Source organism: Convolutriloba macropyga, chromosome 15 (genome assembly GCF_964194025.1).
Source record: "Convolutriloba macropyga chromosome 15, txConMacr16.3, whole genome shotgun sequence".
Lineage (NCBI taxonomy): Eukaryota > Metazoa > Xenacoelomorpha > Acoela > Convolutidae > Convolutriloba > Convolutriloba macropyga.
The window spans coordinates 2,820,080-2,845,385 of record NC_134482.1 but is presented as its reverse complement, the minus strand read 5'-3'; the positions used below and the strand labels follow the sequence as shown (position 1 = coordinate 2,845,385).

At 33.2% G+C, this 25,306-nt stretch overlaps 1 protein-coding gene across 3 annotated transcripts in view; it reads left to right on the top strand.

The window, feature by feature from the left end:
* The first annotated feature begins 439 nt into the window (after nt 1–439).
* LOC142353905 (uncharacterized) overlaps nt 440–25,306 on the top strand; it is a 67,222-nt gene continuing 42,355 nt past the window's right edge. The window contains exons 1-3 of one of the 3 annotated variants that reach the window (XM_075406135.1): nt 440–576; nt 15,778–16,327; nt 20,144–20,167. In XM_075406135.1, the coding sequence (XP_075262250.1) occupies nt 16,081–16,327; nt 20,144–20,167 (271 nt within the window). In that variant the 5' untranslated portion in view covers nt 440–576; nt 15,778–16,080. Of the gene's footprint in view, nt 577–15,524; nt 16,328–20,143; nt 20,168–25,306 lie in introns of all 3 variants that reach the window. The other 2 variants (XM_075406134.1, XM_075406136.1) reach the window with 2 other exon arrangements.

Below are 25,306 nucleotides of genomic sequence, written 5' to 3'. Positions count from 1 at the left end.
GGGAATAAGCATAATGGGAAAACAATTGTGAAACTGAGAAAATAAGTGAGGTTTTCTTATCACAAAGCTCTAAGTAGATCGATCGATTGGGAAGGCTCTTTTCCCTTTATTTTCTTAAAGACCATGTCATATTAGTAATTGCTTTGTTTTATTGCATTCCAGCATAGCGATGCTTTTGACAGAGAAAGGTACTTCAATTTTGTATTATAATTTTCATATCGAAAGCAGCTCTATACCCGCCCTTTGCAATGGAGCCGATTAGTTTTTATCTTGTTTAGGTTTTTGAAGGTTTGAATTTTAATTTGTTTCGCTATTATAATTCTTTTATTCATTATGAGACCAAATCTGATCAACCACCCGAACCAAAAACCTGACCACGTCATTTCATTGAGAATGAAACTAATGAATTTGTTGATGCAATTTTTACGTCTCGTTTCTTTCGCTATTTCTTCTCTGATTCTGGAGTTTTAAAACTTGGCTTCTCTGCTCTACTCGTTGAAATAGAACGAAATATGTTATCAAAAATGCCAGACATGTTAAACAAAATAGCATTCTTTGGTAATTTGTCATCTTGAGGTTTGTATTTATTATGAAAGCTTATTGTGTGGATCAAAAACAATTCAAATAGCTTTTCATTATATACAGCGTATAGCAATATCACCTACCGAGCAAATACTGCTGCAGTTAACGGCAACACGAAGGAGAACTAAGAAAATACAAAAGAAAAATTTATTCACATGTTGCTTATTCGCCATGTGTTCGATTCTCTCATATCAGATTAACACAAAATCTGTTTTTTTTTTCGTAAAAGTTTTCGAGTTTAGTAATTTTTCGAGTTAGCAAGTTTTTTTTAACTTGCAGTTGCCAACGAATCGGATAAGACTTGGGGCCCAAATAACTGTGTTTTTAGGGATCCGATTAGTGTATAACCCCTATGGTTCTAATTATTGTTGCGAGTTGCGTTTACATACAAGTAAGACCAAACCCTTATATTCATCTCAAACCGTACAGCATTCTTGGACAAACTTATTTGTAATCATGTCCGAGTCAAAATCACAGAAGCAACGCTGACTTCCATTTCCTAACGCTGCTAGAGGAATCACCTTTGAAACAACGAAATAAACAAACAATCTGGCATGTTCTTCTGAATAACTCAGTGAAAACACGCAAGAGCAATGGAAACAATCCTTTATCAGTCAACTAAATTGAACAAATCCTAAGACAAAATAGCAATCCTATAGTAAGACTTGCTTGTTTTCATCGTTTTTGGACACTCGATCTTTTCAAAAGTCTGTGTGATCTAAATTTTGCTCCTGTTATTAGAATGAGAGGTCATCTGATTTCACGAAGAAAAAAAGGGCCTTACAAGGAAATAGAAATGGAGCGGATTCATTCTGCATCTTGAATTGAAGTGAACTTGCACAAAACAGTTATTCAGAGATCAAAAACCAAGACGAGGAAAAGTAAGAACCGATCAAAAAACGTTAACAATTTAGCAACCAAATTTAGAAGTAGTGATTTATATTTTTTGCTTAATCAGTTCAAGCAGTTTTGAAGATTTTAATATTTTGAAACTGCTACAGAAAATAAGAAAATAAAGTCTAATGGCTGGATTGTAAATACTATTCTGCACATTGTTTGTGTTTTTTCCTGCTGTGGTACAGAAGACGAATCCGTTACAAATTTTGTTCCTTGTTAACTTCACTCTTAGAAGTCCTGTCCACTTGATCTAATTTTACCTCTATTCTAGTGAAGAAGTTTTTTGTTCGTTTCACCTACATTTCAGCCAACTTTTACTCTTCTGATTTCATTCTCAAATATAAGTTGCTCCCTCAAATCTCTTTCTATAGGACCGTTTCATTGAAATAAGTGGAACTGAAAACGTAGCGAGTTCCCACCCAATTGAACATTTAGTGAAAACGCAACGGCTGTCCACTAATCTGGAGACAAATCCACTTCGTAATTGTGATAGTGGAATCGCTGCATTTCTCCTAGTGTACTAAAATAGATCGCAATTGCTATACAAATGCTCAGCAACTTTTAATGAGTATCACATGGCGCAGTCAGCAACCAAAGAACGAGTAAACCTCCATTGAACTCTTCTGGGACAAAACGACTCGTGCACCCCTCTACTCTGGGAACGATGGTGTATTATTGTGAAGCTGCAATTTTAGCCGGAGAAGGTATTTCAATCGACATTCTCAGAGAAAGACCCCCACGGAAAGTGACACGCCCACCAGACTCAGTGTATGAAGAAGATATGACAAATAGTACAACTAAAATTGATCAAGATCCACGGAAGAAATGAGTAACTGAAAAAAAAGTGGCTGAACAAATGTCAGAAGATTGAAGCTGCAGGAATCCTCTGTTGAGACCATCATGCTCAAGCTTGGGTGGGAAATGACACCAAATACGTTCCTCTCAGGAACCAATTCATGACATTGAAAAACTGACGACCAAAGAAATGTGGGTCCTCTTGAATAACATTTTTACAAAGCAACGAAACATCACATTTCATCGCTATATATTTTTCACCAGCAAGCAACTCCAAGGAGGAACCAATGAAAAATTCTACAGCTGCTTGAGGGAACTCTCCTTCAAATGCGATCTTGGATGCCACGAGGACTCATCCGTGATATTTTCATAGCAAATATGTTACTTTGAAAAATACAACGAGAGCTGCTCAAACAAACAATCAAACCTAAAAGAGCATTAGAATTGGCAATAAAACTTGAAATGGGGATTCCCAATCAGTTGATAATACCTGTTACTTCTGCATATACAGTAGCATCTGGAACAAACCCAGCTGTGTAAAGAACAACGAATCTACAACAATTTCCAACATCCATAACAACGCAATAATTTGAGCAAAGCAACCCAATTTTCAATTTTTGGTATTATTTGGTCTCCAACTCATCCAATGATTTGCCCAGCAACATGGAAAACAATGCAAGAACTGCTGCCTAACAAATCTTTTTGCCAACGTTTATAGAAAAATTGATTGGAAGCAATTGGAAACCAAAACTCGGTTGAATAACGTAGAAAAAGACCAATCCGAAACAACTATGGCTGGAAATTCAGTTGAAAAACAAGTAAACTTAATTAGCATTCAATTTGCCGACCAAAATCTTTACATTGCCAAATACGACACCGACTACGACGAAACAGAGGATAACGGTGTTGCCCTTTCTCCTAACAACCAAAATCTTTCTGAAGTGGAACCGGTAAACCATCAAGTACAAATTGGAAGCATAGAGACATTGGTGGATATCGGAAGTGTTTGAATAACACTTTACAAATTTTGGCTAACGCAGTTGTCAATAGAGAAGAAACAGCGTTGGGATGACAACTACAGACAAAAAAGACTGAAAAATTTTCCAAATGACATAATCAAGACTGTGGGCATGACTATCGCCACAGTAAATTGCAATGATTGGAAAGCTAAAAACGTTAAAGGGACCGTCGTTGAAGACAGTCATTGGCCTGTTTTTGGGCGGAAAATTTTTCAACAATTAGTTTTCTCTCTAAATCAATCAGACTATACATATGTATGTATGTATGTATATATATATATATATATATATATATATATATATATATATATACATATATATGTATATATTGTTAATCAAACACAAAGGTACGGTGTACCATTAAAATTCAATTGGCTCATAATTTTCTTGATCTCATGTCTCGTAATGGAAAGTCACATAAGCACACAGTCAAATCAACATTTCACAAAATTTTTACACCCACACATTAAAAAGTGCCACGTGTTACTATAAATCTTCATATTTTAATCAATATTGAACTACGAAACTTGTAGATTAAAAGAAATCATAAAAATAAATAGTTGTTCCAAAAAAAATTGTTTCCCCAACAGTGATCATTGTTAAAAGAGACAAATCTGCAAATCTGTTAAATAAATAGTAGATTCCAAATTTTAAAATAAATTTCTTCGTAAAATAAAAATATCAGTGCCCAACATTGATAATTTAACCGACAAGATACAACTAAATCTAAATTCACAAACACAAGACCAGACAATATATTTTACAACATTGGATCTGAAATACGCTTACATGCAATCGAATTTAGACCTGAAAACGTCCCGCCATTGCAGTTTTAATACCGTAAGCGACGAATATACCGGCACAAATTGCATCATTGCAGTTTTCTACTTTCCAGAAGTTATGGATTATACATTAATTGTATAAAAACAACCTTCGTCTCTTAGTTGACACCATAAATTTTAGTTGCGGTTAACAAAAAGAACACCCTGAAGTCGTAAGTAAATGCCTTAAAAACTTTTGTTTTGCAAAACTGAAATTGAATGGCTATAAATTTATTGAGTCAAACATATGACCTCTTGAAACAAAACATTGGCAATTTTAAATCTTCGGGCACCAAAAACTCTTTATTAAAACTTTCCGATTTCGGTTCGGTAAATTTTTAGGAATTTTTCTCCAAATCTGTCACAATTATGTCACCCATTACGTCACTTTCTAAAGAAGAATAAAAAATTTGAATGGAATGATAAATCGTAATTGCAATTTCAAAACATCAAAAATCAACTCACATACGCAACAGAAAGTATACAATATATTCTTAACTTGGAATTCCTAATCAAATGCGATGGTTCGCATTCCGGATTAGATGCATTACTAGAACAACTTTCACCTAAAGAATGACATACAGTAGAGATTGCATCACGTTTCTTTAAAAGTAATGAAGAACGATAAAGTGTGAATGAATAAGACTTTTAGGCGTTTTCTGGTCAGTAGAATATATAAAATATTATCTGTTTGTCAAATTTTTCCCCTAATAACTTATCATCGAGCTTTATTATCAATCATGAAAGAAAATCTTCTACCGTTTGACATTGTCATTAAGCACATTCCGGGCAACAAAAAGAGTTGATAAGTTATTTTTAGCAACTATAAAATCAATAAGCAAAAGTTACTATCAAATTTGCGGATTGCAGCTGCCACAATTAGCCACATTTGTGACGCGATTGCAACGATTTATATACGACAATAAAGGCTGGCCGCGGTAAATGACAAAGATTCCAATCGTGCCACCAGTACCTAACTAGTACACAATTCTGAAATGATTTATCCCCTAAGCCATCGTAGAGATCAGTTGCTCCAATTGAACACTGGGATCGTAACGCCTTCCCAGTCACGTTCAGAAGTTAAAATGAGTATAACCAGTACTTGGTAGCACCAGCAACGCGAATCACTCCCACTACAAACTCTGGACGTGTGAACTTCCAGTCCATACCGAACTCAGATGTTAATGTGACGAGGTCCTCAACAGAGTGGTCATCCCCAAATATGGAACTCTCGCAAGGAAGCCTTCAAAAAAATGTCATTAAACTCTTCGCAAAGAGTTTTTTCCCAGTATTTGCAACAAAGGATGCTGTTCTCAGGGAATTGAGGGACTGTATTCTCCTAAAAAATAAGCCAGGTTGTAAGCATAAAATTCATTATTTACTTTAATACTGGCGGATTTTTTGCCCGGTCAGGATTTGTTGGTGTGGACAAACATAGGGCAATCCCCAGGTCCATACAGGAGGCAGTGCACGAATCATTGCATATGTCATATCCTAGCAGCTTCGAAATCTCCCTGAATCAATATTTGTTTTGGTTATACATGCACAGGGAAATTCTTACGAAGACTGCTATGTGTAAACCATGTACCAATATCAGTCAGATTTTTCAATCTATAATCCCTGCATCACAGTGGCAACCGTTAGAAGATTGTTCTGAACTGAACAAAGAAATACAAATTATTACACGAAAAGGGACCATCTTTAAACGAAAAGTGACTAGACGTTAATGTTCTTGCATGCTTTGTTCGCTTTTCAACGTATCCGAAAATTGAAGTTTTTGAACGTGCTAGTGGCTCTGATTTTATAATTTTTTTAAGAGGACTACATACAAATACATTGTGCACCTCAAAATATTCGATTACACCAAGCCCGATGCCTTATTGGAGAAAACTTTTTGTACAAACAGTAACATAAATATAATCACTGCACCTATTAAAGATCATAAGCAACAGGATTACTTGATTGATTGAACCATAGAATTGAAAGGAGATTGGTATCCAAGAAATTAGCAAACAATTCAAGCACAATTACACAAAACTCACCAATTATATCATTTGCTTAACAAATACGTATCTGCTAACAAAAGACTCGAAAAGTTTCACGTTTTCAAGCTCACTTTTGCAAAAGACAAACACACAATTTATTAATACATGTAACAATCCCGACACCACGAATCTATCATATCAGTGAATTTTCAATCAAAGTTTTTTATAATGAAAACGTACCCGTCTCAGACTATCTGGATGGTAACGGGTCGGCCACTGCCAACAAGATTGATCTACTCATCGATGCGGTCATTATAAAAGCTCAAGTGGATGCTGGCCGACGATTCAATGACCTCAAGAAGAAATTGGTATCTAGATTCATCGTCCACCCGAATTGATCCATCCCATTCCCCGCAGTGAACCTTCATTGTTAATCAGACTGGCTCGTAAAGTTAAGAAAAGATCAAAAGGTGACCTTTAAGGCCGCGATGAAACCCTAGATCCTGGGTCAGTCGTCAATCGTATCACATGCACAAGTTCAGTAATCAAGGAGCCATTAGCAGAAGAAGTTTGAGTAGGACATAGTGGCAGCGCTGAATTCGGCACCAAGACCTAGACAAAAACAATTTATAGCAATAAGCCTAATGTCAACCTTGTCCAAATGACAAGATCACTAGAGATAAAACTAGCTTCCACGTGAAAGAATAGAAGAAGAAATAAAGTTGTGACATGAAGATTCGCCATCGCCAGCCGAATAACACTTCTGGTTTTCGGCAAACTGGAATATATCGAATTCAACGGCTGCACAGAAGCCATCAAAATCATTTCCTTTGTCAGTAGTTAGAAGTAATGCTACAACCTCCTCCTCATCCGTTCAGTCGGTTTGAGCAACGTTGACCGGAAAGCGACAAAGCAAAGCTCCCAAATGCTATGGATTTGAATATGAAAGCAATGTCAGCTCCGTCAGGGATTCAGGTGTTAACAACGCTCCAAAACGCTCTCGATATTACAAACCTGTAATCGCTTAAGTGCAACAAGAAGTTGCAAGTCGACTTCCCTAGGACGAAACCACATTCCTTTTGTCGGAGTCAGCCCTCCTGACCCCGTATCAGAACTCTGGATTCATATCCAACCAACTATTAATTTGAGGATTATGAAAAAAGTTAGCATGTCGGTTTTGACGCCGAAAATCCAATTCAAAAGTTTAGTTTTCAAACATTTTGAAACAATGTTACTTTAATTAACCCCAACTGCTCTGGCAATCCAAATTGCCAATAAATAGCTCAATGTGAGCTAAAGTGCAGTCAAGTATAATTCTAGTTTCCAACGCAGTCTGCTAATTCTCAAGTGCTCTTGTTAAGTAAATATTTGAAAACACATCAAATGTCCACTCTTTGTTTCTTTTCATTCATAACCGTGTGAATACTTGTATTTGCCCCACTAAGTGACAGAAAATATTAATTACTTGCAAACGCATTACAATTGTGTTACACTACTATCACCAGCTTTGATAAACAGTGCGTATTTATATTTTATTGTTGTTCTCTATGTATACATATACACATTTATTCATATATATATATATATATATATATATATATATATACTTATATATAAATATAATTACATATATATATATATGTATATATATATATATGTATATATATATATATATATATATATATATTTATACATATTGATATATATGTTTATTTATATATATATATATATATATATATATATATATATATTTATATTTATATATAAATATATATATATATATATATATATATATATATATATATATATATATATATATCAAAATCTTATTAATAATATCTGTAAATTCACTAAATTTTGTAAATAAAATCTGCTATTAAATCATTGAGATGTGAATGTTTTTATTAGGAGAGGCAGATATGTGGTAGAGAAAGTATTTCAGACCCTGAGTATGTTCCTTTTTCACCCTGACTTTTATTAAATCTTGTTCACTCGATCTAATTTTTACCTCAAGTCTAGTGCGGAAGTTTTCTGTTCATGTCACCTACTTTTCGAGTATAGTTCACTCTTTTGATTTCACTCTCAATTCTAAGTTGCTCCCTCAAATCTCTTTCTTCCGAGTTGTTTCAGAGAAATAATTGGAAATGGAAACGTAGCGAGCGTCCAACTAATATAGCAATTATTGGAAACGCAGCGGCTTTGCATTAATCTGCTTGAGACGAATCCACTTCGTAATTGTGTTAGTGGACTTGCGGCAGTTTTCAAACTGTATTCAATTAGAACGCAATTGCTATGCAAATGCTCATCTACTCTTACTTTACTGAGTATTAAATATGAACACAGTTTTTTATTTTGCAATTTTATGTAATATATACCATTTCCTAACTTTTAATTTTGGAGAAGAATAAATTGGCCGAATGATTTCGGAAGCTGAAAATATTGCTAGAAATGAAATTCCATTGGAAAATGACAAAATTATCGTTTTAGCAAACTCAACAGTCCTGAAAAGTGCGCAATATTTATGACGCAATGCCCGAACTCAAATTTTACGGAGAAACAGCAATTAAAAACAATAGGGACCTTGAAACTGCCGTTGCTATAATTGTGAAAAGGAACTAAATTGTTCTTAGGCCATTGGAAGTTGTATATCCAGATATTGCTTTAGAGAAAAATATACATGCATTAAAAATCAATTGACAACATAGTCCCGAGCATATTTGAAACCATTCGGATAGAACTGCGGACTACTATCCGTTAGATTGTTGATGCCAACAAAATGACCTAGGAAGTGAATTTAATAGAAAAGTGAACTTGAAAGCCGCCAAAACTGAACCTATATCTCTTTCTGAATCTGAGCTCTTATACACTTATAATTGAAGAGATAATATTGTTCTGCTAAAATTATCTTCATGCTCAACTGAGGGTTAAAAAACAACAAGCATCAAAGCTAATTTTTGATGTTGCAGCAGCCTTCGGTAGCAAATTGAACCCGTAGAACAACTCAAATGGGCACCCTCTGCCGTCAAATTCCAAAAGCACACAAATGCGGAAATTTTGGGCAGAGAATCAAAACTGGACAAAAATTTGAAAAAAACCTGAGCTGATATCTCAAACTTGATGAAGGCATATGATAGAATCAATTCATCATGCAAGAGAGAGATTGAAATTTGTTCTATGAATGGAAATACGACAGTTTAGACCGCAAAGCTCAAAGATTGTTTGAAGGAGGAATTGATCCCATCTACAGTATTAAAAGTGTTATTAAATGTTTCAACTCTTTATTCCAAAACCACCTGCAGATATCATTAACCAAAATTTTTGTCAGCCAAAATTCTCACACAAAAACAGAAAACCTGACATCATTTTGCCGTTGTCTCAAATTCTGCAAATCTCAAATATAAAAACTAAAGCAAGTTCTGGTCCCAGATCGTTTCTCATCCCCAATACAGAAGACTCAAAACTTAAAAGACGTTACTGAAAAAATTATTATTAACGCAAATGTTACATCTATTACAAAAAAAAATTAAGCCCAGAAGCCTTTGTTTTTAATCTGAAGGCGCAACCTGATGAAATTTGTTTAACTGAATTCTGGCTTTGTGAAAAAGAAAAAAATCCAACTATCTTGTTACTTGTTAAAATTGTTTTGCAACCAATAATTGGGATTCGAAAGGGGTGGAGTAATTTTGTAATGTAATAAATTTTGGATTTTTACAAACAATGTGAGATAGATTTTGAAAAAACATTTTGTTTATATATCGGCAAAAACAAACAAACGTTTAAATCTTTTGGTGTATATAACCCACAACCCTAAATCAAAGTTGAAATTGTCAAAATCGTAGATGCGTTTTTAGAAAACGTGAACTCGAGCAACAAGTAAACCATTTTTTTTGGTAATTTGGTTTTGGCTGTTTTGAAAGACAGTTTGCTAAGCAGAAACTAATTGAACAGCATTGCAGCAAATGACTTTTGTTTTCACTCTCCCGATTAAACACGTTGAAACAATAGATTCAGTTCCTGTTTAGACCAAATCCTTGAACATCAAAGCTTTACTGATCAAAATCCGGTTGTTCCAACGGGGCGAACACCTGACGATATAAAAGAGATAGATTTAGATTTCCCACAGCTAGCTTTTTAAAAAGTGAGGACACTGTCCGCCGATATTAAATGTCATTTTAGGTACTTATTAACAAAAAACTGACCTTTTATCTTATTTAACTTAATTTTTCTAAAAGTGACAGAAGATTTTGCAGAATTAATAATTTTCGATTGAAAACTGAAAATTTCAAAATTTTTTCAATAAGTGGTTAAAAAAATTACGTCAAAGAAGAAACCACGTTGTTATAAACATAAAAAACCAGAATTATTATTGATTCCCGGGAAAAAAAAGCATAGAAGTTTCTAAATAGACATTTAAACTACTCAATGAGCTCAAAAGCAAATCATGTGAATCGCAAAATTTTTTTAAGCAGCTCTTATATAAATTATTGCGAACTTTCGCATAAAAATAATGCAAACGAGCTCAAAATTTTGTTTGCATCAAAAGAATATCAAATTTGTTTGAAATTAAAGAAATCTCAACATTCTTTCCTAGACATCAATACTTTATATATATTTAGAAAACTACTGTGAGAGAGTTGGGAAAAATATAAAGCAATCAATTGTCTTCAGATGTCATCTACCCTTATTTGGTGTTTTTAATCAATTTTTATTTTGGCAAATTTTTTTTACCTAAAGAAGTTGCTCGATAAAAATTTCTGCCACTACACAAAGAGGAGTCTAACACGATCGAACAAAATTAAAGGCTAAATTCAATTCCAGAAGTAATCTGTAAAACTTTCGAAAGAGCTATTTACAACCGAGTGCACCAATTTTATCAAAGTATTTCTTTTTTCAATAGGCAGTTGGTAAAAATCATAAGAAATATCAGATTTTTGAAAATAAATGGTTTGAGATCTAAACAAAGTAAAATTGAGGCACTGGCTGAACTAATAGAAACTGCTCTCATCAGTCAAAAAAATTCAGCAACACTTAGCTTCTCTCTGGACTTAAAAATGATTTTTGATGCTATCCATTATACAATTCTTTTAAAAAAACTAGAGAGATGTGGAAGTCGAAGCAACTGTTGGAATTGTCACAGGTCATATATTAGTAATAGAATACAACAATTGTATATAATGGTATTCTTTTTTCATATATATCAACGACGTACTCCTAGTCTTAAAAAATGTTGAAAATATTCTTTTTACAAACGATACTAAAACAGAAGCAGTTTGCTTTCTGTTGAAAATCTATAGGGAGATTTGGGGTGGACTAATGTTGTGATGTAACACATTTTGAATTATTTAAATACAAAGTAAGAAAGATATTGAAGAAGCTCTTTGTGTAGATATCGGCAAATACAAATAAACGTTTCAAATTTAACTTATATTTAACCCACCATCCTCTATCAAAATTTCGAAGGAGTAATTGATCTCACTTACAGCACTAAAAGTTGTCTAAAATGTTTCAATTCTTTTATTCCAAAACCGTCTGCAAATATCATTAACCAAAATTTTTGTCAGTCAACATTCTCTCACAATAAACAGAGAACCCGACATCATTCTGCGATTGCATCAAATTCCGCAAATCTCAAATTTAAGTACTAGAGCAAGTTCTGGACGCAGATCGTTTTTCATCCACAATCTAGAAGCTTCAATATTCAAAGGATATTACTCAACAATTATCATCAACGCAAACGTTAGATCTATTAGAAAAAAATGGTTGAGCCCAAAAGCCTTTGTTTATAATCTGAATGCACAACCTGATGTAATTTGTTTAACTGAAATCTCGCTTTCTGAAACAGAAGAAAATCCAATCTTATTACCGGGTAAAATTGTCTTGCAACCAGTAATTGGGATTCGAAAGGGGTGGAGTGATGTTGTAATGGAACAAATTCTGTATTTTTTCTAACAAGATAGATTTTGAAGAAGTTCTTTGTGTAGATATTAGCAAATACAAACAAACGTTTAGAACACACCAACCTCTATCAGAATTGAAATTGTCGAAATGCTGGATGCCCTTTTAGAAAACGTGAGTTCGAGCAACAAGTAAGTCATTATTTGTGGTGATATTGTTTGGTTATTATGAAGGAGGCTTTGTTATGCAGAATTTTATTGAACAACCTTGCAGCAAAGAGCTTTTTGTTTCACCTCTCAAATAAACATGTTGAAATAATACATTCTGTTCCTGCTTGGACCATTTCATTTTGGGTGAGCATGTTTATGTTGAAGTCTTTGAACATTAAAGCTTTACTGATCAAAATCCGATTGTTCTAACGGGGCGAACGACTGACGATATAATAGAAAAGGATTTAGATTTCCAACATGCTAGCTTAGTAAAAATTGAGGACACTGTCAGCCAATATTAAATGTCATTTTAAGTACTTATTAACAAAAATTGTGACCTTTTATCTTATTTAACTTAATTTTTCTAAAAGTGACAGAAGACTTTGCACAAATAATAAGTGTCGATTGAAAACTAAAAGTTTTGAAATTTTTCAATAAGTTATTAAAAAAAATTACGTCAAAGAAGAAACCATGTTTAGTAAATATGAAAAAAAAACAAAAATAACAATGATACCCTTAAAAAAGGTATAAAAATTTCTAAATAGACCATTAAACTACTGAATGAGTTTAACAGCAAATCATATGAATTGCAAAATTTTCCAAAGCAGCTCTTGTATAAATTATTGTGAATTTTCAGATAAAGATAATGCAAACGAGTTCAAAACTTTGTTTGCATCAAAAGGATATCAAGTTTTTAAACACCTAAGAAAATTCCAACATTCTTCTCTTGAAAAAATTAACACAAGCAAAAAATTTATAGGCCCATTTCAATTCTAGATGTAATCATTAAAAATTTTGAATGCGCTATTTACAACCGAGTGTATCAATTTTTTTGTTATAAGCAGTTGGTAAAAATTATACGAATTATCAGAATAATGAATAAAAATTGTTTTAGATCTAAACGAAATACCATTGATGCACTGGCTGAACTAGCAGAAATTGCTCTCATCAGTACACAACATTCGGCAACACTTAGTTTCTCTGTGGGCTTAAAAATGATCTTTGATGCTATCCACTTTACAATTCTTCGGAAAAAACTAAAGAGATGTGGAAGTTGAAGCAACTGTTGGATTTGTCACAGATAATATATTAGATAATATTTTAGTAATAGAATAAAACAATTGGTATATAATGGTATTCTTTTTTTCATATATATATCGACGACGTTCTCCTAGTCTCTAATAATGTTGAAATTTTTCTTTTTCAAACGATACTAACATAGAAGCAGTTGGGTGTTCTGTTGAAAATATAGTCAGATTTGGGTATTATAAGATTTTGTTTTGAAAGTAACAAACTTGTGATCAACCTTAATAAAACAGTGCGACTTAACCTGAAAAAACCCTTTTCGTTCTTATTTTTTTGTTATCGAACACAACTGAGATCAACATCGAGCATTTCCGTAAAAATTGTGGTATAAAATTAAATAATAGTTTACTTTTTCAAGCTCATAGTGATCCTCCGCAAATTAAGTTATTTAAACAAATTGTATTCTAGCAAAAATTAGATATTATTTTCCTAGGAATCAACTAACTGTTTTCTAAATGCGAATGTGACACCATTAAGTCAATGTGGCTCCTTGGTTTATTGTTGCTGTACGTACTCGGCACTTTTGCCGACCTAGCTATTGCAGAATTTTTTTTGAAGTTCATGCATTTTAGAAAGATTGCGATCACTGTGTTGAGATTTTTGTGAGGCACTCGTTGTTGACTATTTACGAGCCACACATATACGAATTAATTAAAATTGTTCTTGAATCAATCAATGGTATACGCTAGCAATATTTTTCCAACACTTTGTTTCAATTACATTTGAACGACTGGGAAACTAGACGCGTTGTACTTAACTTGCTGAAAAAACTGTTTTGTAAAGGGAAGTTGGAGCGCAATTCAATACGTTTTAGAGTTGCTAAACAGTCGAACAAATTGAAGACAATGGAGATCATTCCCGCTAATGTAAACAACGGTACCAAAAGGGAAGTGGCGAGTTTCTGCCATAAATTGAAATTCCCGAATCCGGTGTCGAACTCTGAGCTAATTAGATTCATTTTAACTGAAGCGAAAAACGTCAAATTTTGAACATATATTTAATCGAATTGATGTCCTGTTTGAACATTTTGTTTGCTATATTTGGAACATATTTAACGAACGTATATCAAGTCATCGCAGTCTTTAGTTTGTTTGGGCAAACGGAAAAAGAACACCGGTCTGATCTCGTTATTTGTCCACATTGCTTGTTCGTTATTTCTAAATATACAGCAACGAAATTGATTTTTTTCTTAAATCGAACAAGCAAACAATGTCTCGGTATTAACGAACAAAAGAGAAGAATTGGACCCAGAAAAAAACATCTTAGAGATAAAAGCTGCAATTTTATGGAATATGGGTCAACCATCAACAAAAATTTCAGAGTCCAGCTAGGGAACAGGAAAAAGTATGAATTTATATTTAATAACAAAATTCAAGTTCTTTCAGCCAGAAATCTTTGGAAAAAAATTAATCATCTTATCTCCAGCTCATCGTTTTCTGAAGTTTTAAAAGGACGAAAACATGTCATTTACTGACTTTTCAATATTTTTTATTTAAACAGGAACTTGAATAAAGTGGTGTTGATCCAGTTGTAGTTATATGCGAGCATGATAGTAAAGTGGATCTTATTTTGGTAGGGTTTGTTCAACTAGTAGTTTCTGGGAGCATTGGTTCACTTTCTAGGTTGTCTTGTTGAATGTTTCAAATTCAGACAAAATTTTGTTGTCCACAACATCAGAACTAAATATAATAAGCAAATTTCAAAAGTCAGCTCTCTTCAAAAAGTCTTTAATGGCTCCCAATACTTCATTGGCAAATAATTTTTATCCGAGCTGAACGGCTGATGTTTATAAGTGCAAAATTCACTCGGATGCATTTAACGCTAAAATATATAACATGTAGTTAATGCAGTCAACAAATTATATTCAGAAAATCTAATTTCACATTCCATCTCTTCAAAATTTGTTCCAGATCAATGGATTCAATGATATTGTTAGAAAAAAAATTATTTAAAATATTATACCAACTTTTTGTACATGACTAACATGCTATCTTTCAGAATCAAAAAGACGAGCTAATTCGAAATTATTAGCGAATTGAAATTGTCAGTAAAAGTAATCAAACATTTTTTAAGCGCTTGAGCTCTCATGTTCCCACATCACGTCAAAAATTGAACACCGTAATTTTTAATTACAGACTTGAATTCTGGGCAGCCGTCGCTTAAAATTGATTGCCCTATAAATTCCTTCGGGGTGCCCTTACGGGTTATGGCCTTCAAAAAAGGTGCGTCTTTCAGTTTTTTCAAACATGTGATAGTTATACTTATGAATCAGTTGATAACAGTCAAAGCTAATGGTTTATCCGCCCTTCTCGCCCATTAAAAGAGCAATAAAAGTAATTTGATTATTTTCAGACGCGCAAGCTTACGCCCAAAAATAAAATTATAATAGCTGTATAACAGCCATTACTAGTGGGAGTAGTTGAAAAGAAATCTTATCCAATCAGTTTGCGTCTTTGGCGGCCATTATTTGAACAGTCAGTCATAACAGGTAGCGAGGAAGTGAATAAATTAGTATCCCCTCTCAGCCGACCAGCATCGCCAGACCTACCACCGCCACCACAATCCAATTAAACTCCAGTCCAAAATTAAAACTACCACCGCGGCTTTTTATTCAGCTCATTTAAACAAAAATTTTCACTTGATTTACTCGTCAAAATCTTCTGGGAAATTTTTTTTTTTCATTATTCTAGAACTTCAAAGCTGTTTACCGCATCAACCTGTTAACTGCAATAAATTTTATCTCACACGTTTTTTTGGCAATTATTTTCAGTAACTATTAATTAGACCAAAAATGTCGCAAGTTTTAACTTTTGCTGTTACCATAACGATCGCCATCAGCTGTTTCTTCAATTTTGGTTCTGCCGCTATTCCGAGTCTGAGTTGGGTTTCCAAAGATAGTTCCAGCAGAGTGTCACCGGTCTCTCTGGGTCTAGGGGTTCCAGTATTTATGGGCACAAGTGCTTCCGATCCCGCTACGGACATAGACAGAAGGGCTTTCATGGTGAAGAGAAATTCGGTAGAAGATCCAAATTTTACAAGTGAGTCAAATAAACTTTTTATAAAAAAATTTTGATTTTTTAAAATGAAAATTGCATAAGCAGTCTCCAAATAACGTTCTGACGTGTATCTTAGAAGTGCCCCGATCAAATACATTTCAAAACCGAAGAGTTTCTTGGGAAACAAAAGTTTTTAACAACTATTAAGTTTTTAACTTTTAAGTTACTATTAAGTTACTATTTAGTAACTATTAAGTTTTTAACAATTATTATCTCAACAGTTAATTTTGCAGCTATTGTCCCTCAATCTGCAGTCTTTCAGGATTTTTACAGGGTTTATTTTCCAGTTTTGTGTGTTCTGGTTTACGGTCAACAACTTGTAAGGTATAAGTAATGCTATTTTGATCACAAAACGTTGCTGTGGATTTTAATATTTTCCTCAAGTTATCTCCCCTGAGCTAATTTTCTCCCCTTTCCAATTGTATTCATTTTAGAGACCCATAAAAATTTTTATAGCATGCAAGTGAGATAAAAGTTAGATTTGAAAACGGTTAAATGGCTCTGAGAAGTTAGCAGTAATTCTATCAGCTTTTTTGTAAGTTTTAATCAATCTTTACAAATTTTTTAGGCGTGTTTAATTGCTATCGGACAAAGTTTGAGACTACTGAAAACTTTTGTGGTTTTTGTACAAATTTTTTGCTCGATATTTTAGTGATTTTGTTCTTGAACATTCTTTTACTTCTAAAATGACCTCTTCACGCACGTCTTCTTCTTTTTTGAGTGATCTCAATTGATCGTTTGCTGCTATAAAAGTGATTGCAGCATAGTGAACGCCAAAGGTCTCAGAACCCAGTAGTTAATGGTTCTCTCGAGGACTCCGGAGGTTGCGAGTTCGAATCCTTTGGTTTTTTGCAACCACAAGAGAAACTTAATTAGGCTACGGCCCATAAATTATATTATTCCACCCTTGAATTATGTCGTACGTGAATTATGTCGCTCGTTTTATCGGTTCAAGTTTTCTTAAAAAATTATGTCACTGCTTTTACTATATGTGTCTAAGCAGGTTTCTGATACCATGTCAATTATTTTTTGTTTAAAATAATAATGAGGAAAAGCATGGTAATGACGAAATATATAACATTTAACTTCTTAAAATTTAGCATTAAATTCTTTATTTTTTCAAACTTCTTGTCCTTCTCTTCAATTTTTATTTCAAAAAGTCATTAAATCATTGTTTGCATTTTTTAGCCAAAAATTGGACTTTCGTATAGAATCTAGCAAACAACTTTTTTTTGAAGACATTAATACCATAAATATTTGAAGTACTTGATGAATTTTGTGAAAAAAAAATTGTTAATTTTTCTGTTTCTTAAGTTTTTTTCGTTGTTGTTTGCGCTCATCTCTTATAATTCAGGCTGGAGTTTGTGTTAGCTGTCATTTATTTCTGTTTATCTAATCCAAAATTTTTGATGAGGCTACTAAACGTTGAGTTTCAGTACCTAAACACCAAAAGTATCTGTAAATTAAAAACTAATATTGTATTGTTCTAAGAATATATTTCATTATTGTTTATTATTTAAATATATTATTATTATTTTGTTTAATGTATTTTAGTAACAAAATTGTTGTTTTTTATAGGTTTGTTTAACTATTTTTTATTAATTTTTTTTAAAACTAGGAATCATAACAGCATCTTTCGCGGCTATTATCCGGCAATTTAATCTTTTTTTCTTAATAAAATAATTATTATCGGCACAGAATTTGTTGATCAAACAAGCATCCTGAGGAAAAGTGAAGTGCCACTTTCTTTAACACTTTTGCTCGACAAATAAAGTGAAGTTTTAGACCATATTTTTTCAGAAAAAATGTGTTCAGCTGAAGCATGAATATAGGTATTGACAACTGACATATAGTTGATTGAATAGCATCTGAGTGATAATTTGTGAACAAAATTGTTTGCATCAAACTATTTGCTTGTTATTTTTAAAACTGAAGTGAAATATCTTCAATTTATAATACAAAAAATGACCAAATGAGTAGTAAATCACCAAGTTTGACAGAAATTCACAAGTGAATTAAAATTGCAGATCAAACAGCTTAGTGTGCGCATATTATTTGCACCCCCCAGACGCACGTGCAATATTTTTACATAGTGATTTACTATGTAATGGCACGTGCTCTGTAACTGGGGGGCGCATAACGTACTGGGGGGGCACAAACGGAAAAGATCCAAAATTGCTTTAAAATCGTCAAATAACAAGCTCATTTATGGAGCAACTTATTATGATATGGGTTTTTTATCACTCGTTAGAGCAGTTACCCAACCATGTTTACATTGATATTCAATTACTTTTACCTACTGAACCTAAAAATTATGAAAAATGCCAACAATTGCTTTTTTATAATCCTCATTTTGGTGTTATATAAAATAGTAAAGCAAAATAATGATAAGAAACCTCTAGTTCTTATCATTGCTATCTATCCATTGTTGTTTGTTTAGTAACTGTTGTAAGCACAGATTTGTCTTTCGAAAAATAATTTTTATTGTTATATATATATATATATATATATATATATATATATATATTATAATAATAATAATAATAATAATAATAATTGTGGTTTCTGCGTAATGGCAGTGGAACAGCATTAGGCCCACAGTAGCCTGTTTTCAGCTGCCCTTTTTCTTATTATATCAAAACAAGACAAACATCAATATGGTTTCAAGTCATCAGACAGTAATAAGTATCATGCAACCAAACTAAAAAACAGTTTTTTGATTTCTGTTTTGCGTTTCTGTTTTGCTCAATAGACTTTCAACTTTTCTTAGAAAATATCTCATTTGATATGAATATGAAGTCCAATACTTCTAATTATTATAGTTGCTCATACAATTTTAGTCAATTATGAAACTGAGTTTGTTGAAAAATTATGTCACTGAATTCTTAAATGCGTCCTTTTGAGATTTATGTTTTTACAATTGCTGAATTTAGTTTTTCATTTTGTATTATACAAGTTTTACATGATTTTTCACTAATGGCTTCGAAGCTTTGGCGTCCGATTCAATAAAATAGGATCAGGCGCTTTATCATTGTCTGGAGAGATGCATTTAGTGATACTGATTTGAAATTGATATTTTCAAATTCAATATTGAGGTTTTTTTAATTTAGGCAGATGGAATTATCCACACTGTTTTTTTTCTTTCGGTTTTCCATCCTTATGATTTTGGCTTCTCTTCTCTATATATTTCTGCATGATCTTTGCTTTTTGGCAGATCGCATAGAACATGCAATCCAAAGTTCTATTTCTCTTTACTACTTTTTCTGCTACTTGAACAACAAAAATATTTGATTCAAGTGGTTTTTTCCACTGAATAAAAATTCTGCTTTTTGAATTTGAGTTCCATATCGTCTATTTAACAATAAATCATGGCCCATATGCAATAACTTTACTAGGACCAGACGCTTTATCATTGTCCGGATATTGTCCTTTTAGTGATAATCGTATCAAGCTCATGTTTCTCTCATCTTAATTTTCCTGCATGATTTTTTTCTGGTTGCCACATCGAATGCAAAATCCTCAAAATCCTCACTAAGTTCTATTTTATACATAGTAACGTGCTATATGACAAAAGATAAATCTCAATTGGGGCACAAACGGAATAGGTCCTTCATCTCTTATGCTAAAAAACATCATCAATCAGAAAGCGAATCAGGCATCAGTTTTGTTCGCATAGGTTGATGACAACAAGTGGGGGGGGGGGGGGGGACGTTTCCTCAATGAGGTATAGAGACTATCCCAAGCCAACATCAGTTAGGTTAATTCCCTTGAATATTCTAATTGAAATGCACCTTTCAGACAAGGAGGAAAAGACGGAAGAAGGTTAGTCGTGAAGAGAGAGTTGCGTCTGACAACTTACACCTTCACTGGCCATGCATGAAAAAGTAGAAAGAACGTGTGTTTGTGTGTTAGTGTGTTATATAGGGTTGTAACCCAATTGATAACAAATTCAAATAAAACTTCATAGTTCAATATAGATATTATTGTACTTGATGAAAATGTACGCTAAGCACCCAATAAGCATCTAGATATTACTGCTAGTCTAATCAATGTTTTTAGTGTTCAGGTCTAGAGAGAAATTGAAAAGTGATCTCTTGTAATGGTGGAATTTCGTAATATCATATCGAAGCAGGCAGCGTTTTGAAGCCTGGTTTATTTTATTAATTTTACACAAGAAAGCGAACTAAAGAGCGCGTCAAAATCCGATCACGCGCTGAAGGCTGAAGACAGACCAAAACTTAGCAAATTAATCTTGAGTTATTTGATAATAGCGCACGTGAAGCAGAACGTGCTATATAAAATCGGCTAAGTCAGCTGTTTTTCAGCTGTTTACTAAAACTTGGGTCATAACTAAGGGACCCTTAATAGATTTTCTTTCCTTTTTTGAATTATAATTTGTTGAAACAAAGGAGATGACTTCAGAAATTGAGATAGAGGTTAAAAATAAATAAGTGCGCATTGCGCATACTGGAGACCTCAGTGTTTTTTGAATAGACGCCACCTGCATGACACCCGAAGACAACATAAAGGTATCAAAAACTCCTCCAATTCTAAAACACTTGGGGTAGAACTGATGCATCTTTACTCTTTGGTTTTTTAAATAAGTTAGCACATTAATCCTAGCCTCTCCCAGGAGTAGCACCTGGCACGTGGGTGCAAGTGACCTCGTGCCAGAGTACTAAGTCCCTCCGACCGCTTTTATATATGTTCTAACTTATTTATGGGCTCTTTTCTGTTATCCCCCCCCCAGCCTTATATTGCCAGGTGAATGCAAAGTGAGCCGATAGGCAAGCAAGCCGACAGAAAAGCAAGCCGAAAGTTATGTAATAGTTATGTAATGCATCAGAAATAATACATTGTCAGCCGTTACAATCAAAACTGCGCGTAGTATTATAGTGCATAATGTATTACAATGCACCAAAGAAACAAAAATGCGTCAATTTTTAGACATCTAGTGGGTACGGGCCTCAGTGGACCGCTGTCCATGGCCATGCCTCTCATCCGCTGTGGGATGTAATCCGGAAATAGCGTGCCGGTTATCGCGGTGATCGCGCCCACCGGCCCGCAGCGGCAACTTAAAATACGGGTATCCGAAAATTTTTCGGCTTACTTGACCTCATTTTCAAAATTCGGCCTGCTTGCCTATCGGCTAGCTTGATCGCCACCATATAGCCAGTCTATTTGCACCCCCAAATATGTACTTTTTGGTCCTTAGAGATACCTTATTTCAGTCATAATAAATTTCCGGTACCGGTAGACGAATGGATGAATTTTTGTTTGCGGTTGTCAAAAAAATCAGTGCCATAAAGCTATTCCTGTGAAAGAAAAGCGCAAAAATATTAAAAACACGCATTATTCTTTGTCTGCTTACATTATAAGCAAAGTTCAATTACCGTATGCGTCTTAATTTCAAAACTCGGCTGCATAATTAATTTGTAAATGCCGTTTGTGTATAATTGTATATGTAAGTGTATGAAATGCAAGCAATATGCTATAACATGTATAAGTGGGGGGTGCAAATGGACGTGGGGGGAGGGCAATAACAGAAAAGAGCCGTAATTGGAATTTTGTGTTTTCTCACAAAACTATTTGAAGAGTTTTTCCAAAGTCTTCCAAGTATCATGCCAAACTGCCTGAAGAGTTTCGAACGAAGATTCAATTTCGATTGTGGTGAATCTACCAACAATTGATAGAGCCAAAATTTTCCCAGAAGGTTTATTGAAATACTCAAAAAATGTAAAACAACAAAAAAACTTGATTGTGGTGTAATCATCTGATAATGTTATCAAACTACAATGTGAAAAAGAACAGTTTGAATTTTACACGTGGAGCTAATGGATGAGTTTTTTACATATGTAGAAGAATTTTACATACGCGCAAATGAGAACTAGTCTAATTAATTGCGGATTGGCTGTGTAGTCGATCTAGTGGCTTTATCAAAGGGCCACCTAATTGCAAAATCAGATATCACACCGATTTGGATCTCTCTATATAATTTGTATTAGTATAATAATCTGTATTACTATTAAATTTGTATTTCTATTAAGTTAGTTATTAATCATTTGGTAATGCCTCGCGGGCCATGGCCATGCCTCAGCAACCCGTGGGACTTGATATGAAACTATCTCAATCGAACATGGGATAAAGTTATCCGTTTAATTATTGAAAAACACATACGCAATGTCGACTGCTAATTTGCGGGGTGAAATTTTAGAGAGGTAAGATGATAGAGGAGTGATATGGGCTAAGATATGCGGGATTACATGAATTGCTTTGAAAAGAAGAACCAGCATACTACTCAATTGAATTTGACGCTTTTCTGAAATGACTAATGCGGCAACTGATTTGGACCCGTTGTTTTTTATATATACATTCTATTTTGGCCATTTTTCTACCAATTCAATTTTTGCCATAATAACTATAGTATGGAAGTTTGTTCGAGCGCTATAATTTGCACTAAAATTTTTTTGGTCTTAGATAGCCTGTCTGCGAAAAATGAACCAAAATTGCTGTGAATAGAGATTTTTTGTAAAAAGCAAATTTGAACTTTTTTATAACTCTGATGAATCTTTAAACAATTTATAAAAATTTGAGTATTGGAAGACCTTTTTCAATGCTAGGAGCACAATCTCGTTGTTGATTCAATCATTTCAAAATTTGCACAAAATTTGCTGTTTGTTGAAATAGATTAGTGGAAGCATTTCTTTCAAAATATTCTGGTTGTTGAAAATCATCATCAACAAGACTTTTTGCCTTGCTCCTCGTTTTTTCGAAGTAACTCAGAGTAAGTTTTTTTTGTAGTAAGTTTTTCTGTAACCTGAAGGTAACTTCACCCAGAAACTATGACATCATAATTGAAGTTTTTTAAAAGTTTTTTATTTTATTCTCACCGGATACTATGATGGTCTTTTCGTTTCAATCATTATACATGCTTCATTTTTCTTAGTGGGTCTTCTAAAAACCATACAAGGGATTTATGACCTCCTTTTAAGGTAATAGTTTGGAATCATCCTAAACTGACTAATTTGATTGTTGTAAATAGACAACGCGGTCCATATAAAAAAAAATTTCCGTGAATGCTGTATACGGTAATATTTTAATTGAAAAGTTTATTTCCGAATAAAATACGTGACTTTAGTAATTTTCGTTCAACCGTGGCAACTTTTTAACAAATTACAAAAACTCGTACTAAGTTTTGTATGAGATTATTTACCTTTTTATTGCAAATCTCTCAGGTTTAAATCTTCGGTCAATAATTTCTCGTGCTTTATTTTCTTCTTGTGAGTATAATTTAATCTCAAGCCCATAGTTCGAATGCTTGGCTACAGGTGACGCACTTTATGCAATGTTCTCTCATGTTTATTAATTCAATCGTAATTTTCCTTCAGAAGTCAATTTTGATCAGCTCAGGTTTAATTGGAGTCTGTGTTCCACCTGGCCTATCATCAAACGAGGAATGTTTGGCAAGTATTTGAACAACTTAGCAGTAATTTAATTACAAAACTGGCTTCAAACGTCTGGAAATGCTTTCTTTCTCGTATTAATATATGCAATGGTTCTGCGTGTTATGACAAACCAATAAATCAAATTTTGTGAAATATTTTCAAGGAACAGTTAGTTTTTCGTTTTTAAATATAAACACACATTTTTATTGAATAAATTTTTCTATATTTGAAATAAAGTTCAATTTATTGTAAGATTTTTTGAGTGAAGGCCAATTGAAGGGATAGAAGGGTAAAATTTTTATTAATAAACATACATAAGATTTAACTTCACAAACAATACGATAAAAGTTTTATATTAATAGCCCAATGCCATGATGATATGATGTAAACAATTTCAGATCTATTTCGAAAGCACAGTGCGCCATTTTATCCAATGTTGGACCAGTCTTTCATTTTCACGGCAACAGCTGTTTGTGTGAACAAAATTTCTTTGCAGATATTTTAATTTCACTGTTTTGAAAAAGCTATAAAAACCTTATATGCTGCGCAGCTAATATGCATGCCATAACTGGCTTCTCTATTACTTCTACAAAAAATGAAAAATCGAATAAATGATTTGCTTTTTGAAACAAACGAATGGCAAATGATGAACTTCTTAACTGACAGAAATTATTCGACAAAAATTGTTTTGAAAAGTTGGAAAAAGCGAGTTTAATTGAAAACCAGTGGTAAAATCTTATCAAGCAGAGCAGAAGAATACTCAAAATTACTGTTTGTTTTTGTTCGTAATAAATACTTCGAATTATCATGTGAAAAAAAGCAAATTTTAGAGGCTCCACTATTATTTTTCAATTTGAGCAAAACTTAATTTCTATGACGGGTATTGATATAAAATTATATTTGAATTTTAATCAACTTCTTTATTTTTAATATGAATTTTTGTTTGCATATCTCCTTGACATAAAATGATTTGATCCAGAAATATCGTATTTAAAAATGGAAAAAATCATTTGAGTGATTTAAATCAGGTATCATATCTGATTTCATAAGGTTCCGTGAGTTACAATTTTGCACGGTACTTTTGCACTTCAAAAGAGATTACGGAAAAATCTGCTCTGAAAAAAAATAACAAAACCATTGAATAAATTTTCAGGGACCCGTAACTGTTTTTCTTTCATTCAATATAAAAAAAAGACATTTTGAGGGATTTTAAATTACTAATTCTCTGAGAGTATAATTTGCAGAAGATTTTGCGTCTGAAGAGTGATTGAAATACGTTCTTGATTTTTAATATATGTTGGGTTATGGACTTTCGCAAGCGGAATAAAAAGCGTTTTTAACTAAGTAAAAGAATTAATTTCTCAAAAAATGAGAGAATAACAAAATGATATTTTACAGTAGAAATTAGAGATTTACAGGAGAGATCTGATTATAAGATCAAGATGGTGATTTGAATTTGGGGATGAAAAAGGACTCAAGAATCAGCTGTATATATACCCATTATCAGTGTGAAAAA